We start from the raw sequence: 10,887 nt of genomic DNA on the forward strand, positions 1-10,887 counted from the left end.
TTTACGCCGTAAGCTATCGTTTTTTTTCCTCACCCGTATTAGAACAGGTCCCTCCTCCTGCGTACATCCTATTTAAAAGAGGCGTGGCTTGCCAGAATACGGGTGGGAAAGTAGTTTGGACGGACTCTACGCAGCTAGCTTAGTTAAAATGGCGGAGCTCAAGGAAGACGACGCAGTGCAGCTTCACCAGGAGGACGCCAATAATAAAGGCAAGATAACGCATGTGTTTTTTTTTTTTATTATTTAATAATGCAGCAACAACTGAAGTATGACCGTCTGACAATGACCATAATTTGTACAAATGACTTTGTGTTGCACCTGAATGTGTTTTTAGCGTGACTTTTAAACTGCTGAAGTAAATATGGGCCTCCTCACGGAGCTTCATCACTGGACCTAGATGTAGATAGCGTAGATTCGTACATTTGTATTTTCGTCTCGGTTGATAATATTTAACAATTCAGTTATTCTGTGCACGAGGTGACCATATACAAGGATTTAGTAGTTTATAGCGAATTGGAAGTGCAGGTTGATTGAAGTGTGATGTAGTGGTCTGATCGCGGAGCTCCGCAATAGGACCGTCCACCCGTATGTTATTTATGTCACGTGGGGGCGCCTTAATGTTGTCGTGAGTTCACCTGTGTCACGTCCGACACTTTTAAAGCACTTGTGCAATTTCTACACACCTCAGGCAGTGTGTATAACAATTGCATTGTTTGTTTGTTAAAACTAATTAAATGAAAACATCTAATAAGATTTATTTATATTTAATATGTAGCTTTATATTCATATATTATCACTTATTTTGCAAAACAATCATTAGTGGACAAAAATTAAAAAAAAAAATGTTTGGACATAAAAACCATCTGAAGTATTTCACTTTGACGTAATGCATGTTACTGTAGGAGACTCTGTGAAGATGGCAGCAGCATCCGAGGACGAGAGCAAGCAGATGTCTGACCATCATGTCACATCCAGTGATCTTTTGAAAACCGAGGACCGTCAAGCACAAGCTCCTGTGTCTTCGATGTCAGGTGGGAGATTAGTGACTGAGAATCCTTTTCTGATTTGGTTTCTCGTGGAAGTCACTGAAATGAATGAATGTTTTTTTGTTTACAGAGAGACACGTTTCCATCCAGACATCACTAGAAGGTCTGGAGATGCTTGTTGACTTAAATGGAGGTAAAGATCTGAAATATTGGAAATAAACCTGGTGACTTTATATCCACTTTAGCTACAGTTAAGATACTGACTGCGTTTGCCCACTGCCTTTCACAGCCGGTAGGAAGTCTTGCCCGTTATGCCCAGAGGAGAAGTTCAAGGCCTGTTACAGCCATAAACTGCGACGACACCTGCAGAACCTTCACTGGAAAGTCTATGTGGAATTTGAAGGTAATTAATTGACTGTGTATTGAAGCAGCACTGTAGATTTATTAATTATAGCTAGTTCTCATGAACTGTATGATGATTTATGACATATTTATTAAACCTTTTATAAGATCGTGACTTACTTTGCTTCTGTTGGTTCTTGCAGGTCAGAGAATGTGTATCTGTCACCTGCCATGCAGACAGATGAAGTCCAGCCAGGGGTTAGATCAGGTGAACCTTCAGTTTAACAAACATCTTAAATGGAGTGGAAATATGAAAGCATGAGAGATTTGAGACACGTGTTATGTACAAGATGTTCTTTAGAGGCTCCTTGATTAGTCCTTGTGTCTTGGAGTTTCTTTTTGTCACTGTTTCTAAATATCCATCCGGAAGCATTGTACAAATACAATACAACTGAACTGAATAGGAAACAGGACTCGTTTTGTTCTCTAGATTCTCTAATGCGTGCATGTCTTCCAGAGTCAGGCCCGGCTAGTAGCACACTACCATTGCGTGGTGTGCTCTGTCACCATTGCTCGAAAAACTGACATGATCAGCCACCTCAAACGGCACATCAACAAAGGCGAGACCGAAGCCAGTTATTCGGGGACTTCAGACACATCGTTTGAAGAACCGGGTATGAAGACTCGTGTATGTGTGTTGTCTGTGTTGTCGCTCTTCTGGTTTGAGAGATTCTGTAAAAACTGAACTAGAAAAATTGTACATTGTTCTGTCTTCTTTCAGTTCCAGGTCAGGCATATGAGATCATGAAAGAACTGGGCACCAATGTGCAGCTCATGCCCAACCACAGCACACCCATGAAGACAGACACTTACTTCAACCGCAAGATGAAGACCAACAGGTCAGTTACACACACACACACACACACATACTCACTAGCTTTCGTTTCTAGTCTTTCTCTTTTCTCTAATCAGTTTTCCTCAGAGCTTCATTCCTCTCTTGCTCCCTCTCCATGGTAGGCAGTTGGTGTTTTGTTCTCTTGCTGTTCTTGCTGAGGAAAGGAGTCCAATCGAATGTCTGGATGCTTTTGGAGCCACAGGTGAAGCTCATTCAAGATTAACGCTCAAGATTAACGCTCTCTTCATTAATAGATTATTTATTAAGAGCATTCACACTACACAGAAGTTGTGCTTTAAGATCTGAAGATCTAAGAAAGGCAGCAGTTCTTACATTTATCTTAGTCAGAAGTGAACAGAAAAGATTTCACACTCTTGGGAGACAAAAAACGATTCTGATGTTTTAACTCCTTTGACACACCTTTAACATCTAGAGGAGTCTCGAACGAGTTAATCACACAGACTACAGGAAGTTTGGGAATCGGAGTTCTGTCACACTGGGACACTGATGCCTTCATTTCCATCGTCATGTCTATATACTCGTGTTCTAAAACATCACCACCGGCGTTCAACATGAGACACAACCGATATCTACGGTGTGTTTCATTATGAAATGCTTTGTGCATACACCTTGTATCGTTTCTAGCTAGTGGATTTATTTGTTTATTTTTTTAATCAGTACACGCTGAAGTTGTTCGACTCAAACGAACCAGATATGGAACATCAAATACAACGTCGGGAATCATTTGAGAGCTACATATACGATAATAACAAGCTACTCACATTTGTAGAGGAAGATGACTGAGAGTACGTTTCGTCTCCCTTTTTTTTCCCTCCACGTCATTTCCTGGTTTTTGCGGTGCATTGTGGGATTTATTTAGAAAGAGACACTATCAGGTGTAGCTTTTTAATCACTTGTACCAGTGTCACCAGTTTTTCTTTCTTTCTTTTATTTATCTTTATCTTTCTCTCTCTCTCTCTCTCTCTCTCTCTCTCTCTCTCTCTCTCTTCCCCCTTGTCTATGGTTCCTTCTCACAATTCCTGAGCAGGTATAATGGGCTTGCAGTGGGCCAAGCACCTCCGCAGTGCGGTTAAAGTGACCATAAATGACATCAACGAAGCCTGCGTCAATATGATCAAGGAGAACTGCCACCTCAACCACATCGGTCTGGAGGCGGAGCAGGCAGATGACAGCGACGACCCCGTCAACACAGTGGAAGTGACACAGATGGACGCCAACGTCCTCATGCACCTGAGAGCTTTTGACTACATGTGAGTAAAACCTGGGGGTCGTAATACAGACGCAGAAGAGGAAAGGTTTCCTGAAAAGCGTTCTAGAGAACTGCTATCTGTATATCTCTGATCTCACGTGTATATCGAAATCACTATCAATGCCATCAATAATCAGTAAGTTATAATACAAAATAACACAAACGGCTGACGTCCTTCAGTAAATGTTCAATTAAAGCACAGATCATGATACTGTTTTCTGCCGTCAGACACCTCGACCCGTTCGGCACCTCTGTGAACTACCTGGATGCCGCCTTCAGGAACGTACGCAACTTAGGAATCGTTTCCGTGACGTCCACCGACACCGGCTCGCTCTACTCCAAATCTCTGAACGTGACTCTACGACATTACGGCTGCCAGATCGTCAGGACCGAATACTACAGAGAGCTGGCGGCACGCATGGTGGTGGCCTCTCTAGCCAGGTAGGGCAGTGTGTTAACTAGTTTACAGAACAGTGAGTCAGTGTCTGGTATCAGAACTTAATTGAACTCAATTGACTCAGTTTCCAGTGACTTTCTAACTTCTTTATCTGTCAACGTAAAAACCCGAACATATCCAATATTTCAGCTTTATATGTCATATAACTGTGTTAAATTCATTAGTCGTCAGATTCAAACAAATTGTCAAAGTTAAACATCACTAACATAAGGAGTCATTAGGAGACAACAACAACAACAACAACAACAACAAGCTACACAGATCTGTAGATGAAGTCGGCTGAGAGTCCGGTTCATCCTCCGTTAATGTTTCCAGCTTAGAAACTTCGGTAAAGGAACATAGCGAACATTGAATTGTGGGATATTTTTTTTCTTAGTTTTGTTGTTTTCCCCTAATAAGCGTTTTATTTGAAACCTCTGCATCTGATATGCAGCTTATTAAACCAATTGGTGGAAAACTCTTTGACTTGTTTGTGCTCGATCTGCAGAAAGCCTGAACAGTAATGGAGTAACTTGAATGATTTGTAAAAATTGTATGTTAAGTTGGTGTGTGTGTGTGTGTGTGTGTGTGTGTGTAATTTCAGAGCAGCAGCACGCTGTAATAAAGGTATCGAGGTTTTATTGGCTGTGGCTCTGGAACATTTCGTGCTGGTGGTGGTGCGAGTGCTCCGAGGCCCAACGCAGGCTGATGAAACGGCCAAGAAACTGCGGCAGCTGCTGCACTGTCAGTGGTGTGAGGAGAGAGTGTTCCTTAAGCCAGGCAGCATGGTGGAGGGTGAGTACAGAATCAGGGCCATCAAGTATGCATCAGGTTCATCAGGGAGAATTTAGCGTATTATCTGCAGCGTGATGCTTTAAAGTAGATGGTCTCATTAATTGTGTTCGTTTATACGGTTGTGTTTTTTTTCTTTTTTTCACTAGAGAACCAGTACAGACAGTTACCGTGTCAGTGCCATGGCAGCATGCCCGGGAAGACTGCGGTCGAGCTCGGACCTCTCTGGTTAGATTTGTTTATTAAACCTCAAACTCACGATCTCATTGATGTCTCGTCAGCTATTTTAGAATTATTTTTTCTCGTTCCTAATTTTTTATATATAACAGTACTTTTTTATATTCATTAGAGGTGTAATAAGACTTTTTTGTTTTGTTTTTTACTTTTAGTAAAGAATAATCTGGGTCAAAATGGATATTATACATTCGTTCACTCAATCGTCCCTCAATGACCACTGAAGTGTGGGTCTGTGTGTGTCCATGGGTCGGTGTGTGTGTGTGTGTCCTTGGATCTCCGTCTGTCTGTGTGTGTCTCCTTGGGTCTCTGTCTGTGTGTGTGTCTCCTTGGGTCTCTGTTTGTGTGTGTGTGTCCTTGGGTCTGTGTGTGTGTGTGTCCTTGGGTCTCTGTCTGTGTGTGTGTGTTTGTCCTTGGGTCTCTGTCTGTGCGTGTGTCCTTGGGTCTCTGTCTGTGTGTGTGTGTCCTTGGGTCTCTGTCTGTGTGTGTGTCTCCTTGGGTCTCTGTCTGTGTGTGTGTCTCCTTGGGTCTCTGTCTGTGTGTGTGTGTGTCCTTGGGTCTGTGTGTGTGTGTGTCTCCTTGGGTCTCTGTCTGTGTGTGTGTGTGTGTGTCTCCTTGGGTCTCTGTCTGTGTGTGTGTGTGTGTGTGTGTGTGTGTCTCCTTGGGTCTCTGTCTGTGTGTGTGTGTGTGTCTCCTTGGGTCTCTGTCTGTGTGTGTGTGTGTGTGTGTGTGTGTGTGTGTCTCCTTGGGTCTCTGTCTGTCTGTGTGTCTCCTTGGGTCTCTGTCTGTGTGTGTTCGTGTGTGTCTCCTTGGGTCTCTGTCTGTGTGTGTTCGTGTGTGTCTCCTTGGGTCTCTGTCTGTGTGTGTTCGTGTGTGTCTCCTTGGGTCTCTGTCTGTGTGTGTGTCTCCTTGGGTCTCTGTCTGTGTGTGTTTGTGTGTGTCTCCTTGGGTCTCTGTCTGTGTGTGTCTCCTTGGGTCTCTGTCTGTGTGTGTGTCTCCTTGGGTCTCTCTGTGTGTGTGTGTGTCTCCTTGGGTCTCTGTCTGTGTGTGTGTGTGTGTCTCCTTGGGTCTCTGTCTGTGTGTGTGTGTCTCCTTGGGTCTCTGTCTGTGTGTGTGTGTCCTTGGGTCTCTGTCTGTGTGTGTTCATGTGTGTCCTTGTGTCTGTGCATGTACCAGGTCAGGGTCTCTGTTTAATACTGGCTTCCTGAGGCGTATGCTGGTGGCAGCGGTGCAGCACAGCATGGAGGACATTCAGCCTCTAGTGAAGACTCTGATCTGTGAGGCAGACTGCACCACCCTGAAATCCTTCTCAGTCACAGGACAACTCATTCTAACCAACCAAGGTATGTGAGCGAGCCACTCCACCTCTGCTCTGCTCCTTCACTTACCACTGCTAGAGTTCCTATACAGCATGCAGGATCACGTGGACACAGCTTTAACATTCAAGGAATCAGACAGACGTCTAGTCCTTTAAGGCTAAATTCACATCAGCACTGTGCACAAGTGTAACTCACAGGAGTGAACGTGCTCGTTACAAACTAATCCCATGCGGCTGGTTTAGAGTCGATTAGGTGTGCTGATTGTGGCAGCTCAGTGAGGCCCAGACCACATGGTGCTTTTGGGATGTTCCTGACGATGGCATGATTTTAAACTTCCAAAGAAGCCCAGACTTTAATCTGGTCACACACACACACACACACACACACACTCCTGAAGCACACATCTCTTCCCTTTTATCCTTACTCCAGGTTGCTACGACACAAAACACACGCGAGCACAGTCTCGCCCATCCCCTGGCCCCGCCCTTCATTCGCAGACTGCCACTCGACTAAACACACACACACACACACACACATACAATTAGTCTTGAATACCTATTAATGTTATGTAGATCAACAGCTAATATTCACAGTGCTTTTGCTCTGCTCCTGATAAACATATTGTCAGATTTACTAAAGGATGCCGCTTTTCTCTTTCGGCAGTCGAGTGCGGCGTCGTCATCAAAACCTTACAGAAGGTGGAGGAAGCAGACACTGTTGATTCATCAGGTAGCTGTTTCACTGTGATTCAGAGCTAAATGTCATGGAGTGATTAAACAAATCTTGTGATAATTCAACTTAAGTGACACTTAGACATTTAGTAAACTTTAGCTTATGTTATCTTAAATTGTGCATAAAGAAAGTCGCTTTACAAAAGCCATCATTTTTCTTTGTACACGTTAAACACGCTCAGCTATTTTGCGTAGCTAGAACCTTGTAATCACTGAAGTTTCTCTTACTCATTTATTGCTGCTTGGAACAGAACAGAAGAGTTTTTTCCCCCCCATTTAGGAAAGCGCAGAATCGGAGAGGAGTCTAGTAATGTGTTGAAGAAGCTAAAGTCAGACGCGTCCCTGGAGCATCCTGCGTTCTACTACAGCATCCATCGGCACAGCATCCGAGGCATGAACATGCCCAAGTGAGTCGTTCTCACTTCACTCTTACCTCCATGGGCTTCAGTAAAGTTTTACAACTTTATTTATAAGAATAATTAGAAATGTATTACAAAGATCTTTTTCCATGTTTAGACATTTCCCAACATTAGGCATACATGGATAACATACAATTCAATAGTGTTTCGTTTTACTAAACAAATTTAAGTTCCAATCATTGGCTACATGCTGTGCTTAAAAAAAAAAACAACTAATAAATAATCATAAGAATATGATTACCCAGATATTACTGAAGCCCATCTTTTTTTTTTTTAATTCTTTCCTTATTTAAGACTCGTAAGATGTAAATATTTTGACGTGGAAGGTTCTAGAAATAGGATATTGCTTATTAAAAGAAGAATGGTGCTTTCAGCTGGCAGTGTGATGTACAATACACAGCGTGTGTATATTTTTGGCTACTGGATTACTTTTGTATCCTAGACTACGTAGAAGTTCATGACACAGTGTCTACACGGCTTTGTAAATATTTACAACGGGATTTCAATTTTATTGTTTGTTTATTATGAATTAAATATTGGTATAAATGTCTTTTTAAATTATACACAGATAAAAGCATGTTTCTTTCCCCAGACTCAATAAGTTCCTGCAGTACCTGACCGAGGCCGGATTCAGGGTGAGCCGCACGCATTTTGACCCGACTGGAGTTCGCACAGACGCCACACTGGAGCAGTTCAAGTCTGTGCTCACCAAGTACAGCGTGCCGACCTACAGCTCAGGACCAGCCAGCAGTCTCAGCACAGAGGCTAAAAAAAATGACGGCTAAAAAAGACTAAACGTGGCCGCAAGCCAACAGCAATATTAGGAATGTTAATAATGTGATGGTGTTGAGAAATGTTGCTGTGGCAACGTGCTGTCACATAACTGTGTGCAGGGGTGTGTGGGTCCAGGGGGAGTCTGTGTGTGTGTGGGGTGGGGTGGGGGCTGTCTGTGGGGGGAGTCTGTGTGTGGGTGTGTGTGTGGGGGGGGTGTTTGCTCATACTACTGTACTCTATAGTACACCACCTAGAGTATTACTGTATTAACCAGTATTAATAATAATGACATGACCAGTGTTCCTGCATTCTAAAATGATTTTATATTAAAAGTAGATTTACTCTAAATTGATCTTCTACATTGATGTGTGGTTGCTATATAATACAGTTGTATGCACAGGGATCCTAATCCTAATGCACTGAGACTTTGTGCCATTTGTTCCATTTTGTTTGGCTTTCTTTCTTTAATCTTTCAATCTGAGCCTGTCTGCTTTCAGTATCGAATGCTTATATTTATTTTTTCCACGTTGGAATATGAATATTTTAAGAGCAGTTTTACCTTCTTTTTTTTTTTGGAGCGTGATGTGATTTCTGTATTGTCGAGCTGTAGCCTCTGTGCTGCTGAGTCAGATTTATACAACATGCTGTTGAGTTAAAACAAATAAAATAAAATTCTGTGTTTTAGTAGAATGTAGAGACTTTATATGTGTATGCAAATAGTTTAATTCAAATGTATTCGTATAATGCAAGGAGAAATCCTGATGCGTGTCGGAGTGTGTGGATGGAAAATGAAATGTTTTCATACAGAACGACGTCTTCCACTGGAGGGTTTTTTTATGTCATGCTAGCTGATGTACACTAACTCGACAGGGTATTAAAACACTTGTTTAAGATGTGAGCCTGTCTATGGGTTCATCTACAGCACACCTTTCATTAAAGGTTTAATTTACAGTAAGAGGAGCCATGGCTTTAAAAGCTGTGTGAATTTTCCCCCAAGCCCCTCATATCATCTAGTACGGTAACTTTCATTACCTCCATCTACAGAGATACTTCTGGTTTTATGACGTTTATAAATTACTGCTTCAGTGGGATTTTGACTGTTAGTAGTGTAGCCTGGCCTGGCATGGAAAAAGCAGCACGTTTGTACCACAGGCTTTCTATTGTTAACTAAACAGTAATGAGTTCATGAAAGCTTTGAGTTACAGCTCTATTACTGTAAACAGTCCTCTCCCACGGGCATCGCTGGGACAGTTCTGCTTGGATAGTTTTCTCCTTATACAACACAAGTCCGTTGTTCTGGGTGATGAACAGAACCCTGGCTGAAGTCTTAACAAAGGGACCTTGTTGACTCTTTGTTCTTTGGGCAGTGATGGTGGTTACGGTGGTGGTTAAGGGCAGAGAGTGGTTAAGGCTCTGGGTTGTTGATTGGAGGATCAGGGTTGAAGCCCCAGCACTGCCAAGCTGCCACTGTTGGGCCCTTGAGCAAAGGCCCTCAACCCTCCCTGTTCCAGGGGTGCTGTATCATAGCTGCCCCTGCACTCCGATCCCAACCTCCTAAGTTGGGATATGTAAAGAAAAGAATTCCACTGTGCTGTAATGTATACGTGGCGGTAATAAAGGCTTCTATGACCCCCGTTACTTTAACCGTCATCCATTCTCCTTCAATTTTTGTTGTCCTAGAGAGATATGGGAAAAGTGGAGCATCTTGAGTAAGAGCACATAAGTCTAATCAATTTTTACATGAATTAATCGTATTTAAGAAATGAACTTCAACTTTTTTTAGAAGGCAAGGAAAGCTTTATAACGTCAAGTAAAATCGAAACATTCGTTATGAAGCGGAAACATTTGAGAAAAGATTCTGTTCTGAACCAAAATCAAAACCAGAATTAAGTAACTAATAAAACACAGTGTCAGTGTAGATCAGCAGTCAGTGGGGTTGGAGATATATGTCAGTGCTGTAATCTGGACTTGATCATGGGTATCATCACTGGTGTACACTGACAAAAAAAAGGGTCTCAATATTTAGTAATAGTTTTCAAAAAAGCAACTGAAAGAGAAGCAACTGTTACTGCTGATTAACGTGGTGTAGGTTGTAAGGCCATCTCCAAATAATTTGTAATTCATCATTTTGCAGTGAGAAAGACTTCGACAGCTGCTAATCTTAAGCAACCCAGCAAACTCAGCCCAACCTCGGAACGTTAAATGTGCAGGGATATAAAGAAAAACCCTAAGAGTTACATCGTGTGACCCAATGCTCTGTAAGTGCATGTTGTGTTTGTGAGTAAATGTGAGACCACCATCACAAAAAGACTGAACGAGTTCACCTTTCAAGGTGACTAGGAAAAAGTTCCTTTTCTTCAAAAACAATATGGACGATGACTGAAGTTTTGCAACAACAACATTCATTCAATCATTCATCTTCTACCGCTTATCCGAACTACCTCGGGTCACGGGGAGCCTGTGCCTATCTCAGGCGTCATTGGGCATCAAGGCAGGATACACCCTGGACGGAGTGCCAACCCATCGCAGGGAACACACACTCTCATTCACACACTAGGGACAACAACAACCACAAAAATTGTTCACAACAGTTCTGGATATTCCAATATTCTTTGGGCTGATAAGACCAACGTAGAGACGTTTGGTCATCATGCACATCTCCATGTGTGGTACCAAACAAAAACACCTG

The 10,887-nt window shown here is 42.5% G+C and overlaps 1 protein-coding gene across 2 annotated transcripts; it reads left to right on the top strand.

Annotated features, from left to right (window-relative positions):
* Positions 1–68: 68 nt before the first annotated feature.
* trmt1l (tRNA methyltransferase 1-like) lies at positions 69–8,333 on the top strand. Of its 2 annotated transcripts, XM_060866829.1 has the most exons (17): positions 143–209; positions 335–399; positions 903–1,031; positions 1,117–1,179; positions 1,276–1,389; positions 1,532–1,596; positions 1,846–2,002; positions 2,110–2,227; positions 2,346–2,425; positions 3,272–3,494; positions 3,722–3,934; positions 4,534–4,724; positions 4,871–4,949; positions 6,132–6,298; positions 6,938–7,003; positions 7,286–7,412; positions 8,017–8,333. In XM_060866829.1, the coding sequence occupies exons 3-17, from the start codon at positions 917–919 to the stop codon at positions 8,207–8,209; spliced, it is 1,971 nt and encodes a 656-aa protein (XP_060722812.1). In that variant the 5' UTR covers positions 143–209; positions 335–399; positions 903–916; the 3' UTR covers positions 8,210–8,333. The 2 variants fall into 2 exon arrangements, with proteins under 2 accessions (XP_060722811.1, XP_060722812.1); XM_060866828.1 differs by lacking the exon at positions 335–399 and having other exon boundaries at positions 69–209.
* The last annotated feature ends 2,554 nt before the right edge of the window (positions 8,334–10,887 follow it).

The sequence above is a fragment of the Tachysurus vachellii genome, chromosome 3, assembly GCF_030014155.1.
Source record: "Tachysurus vachellii isolate PV-2020 chromosome 3, HZAU_Pvac_v1, whole genome shotgun sequence".
NCBI lineage: Eukaryota > Metazoa > Chordata > Actinopteri > Siluriformes > Bagridae > Tachysurus > Tachysurus vachellii.

What these genes read in the sequence shown, in the direction of transcription:
- trmt1l (XM_060866828.1), top strand. Translation starts at nt 149, where the DNA reads ATGGCGGAGCTCAAGGAAGACGACGCAGTGCAGCTTCACCAGGAGGAC. An exon ending in AGTCTATGTGGAATTTGAAG is followed by an intron (nt 1,390 to 1,531) that starts GTAATTAATTGA and finishes TGGTTCTTGCAG; the next exon opens with GTCAGAGAATGTGTATCTGT. An exon ending in GCCAGGCAGCATGGTGGAGG is followed by an intron (nt 4,725 to 4,870) that starts GTGAGTACAGAA and finishes TTTTTTCACTAG; the next exon opens with AGAACCAGTACAGACAGTTA.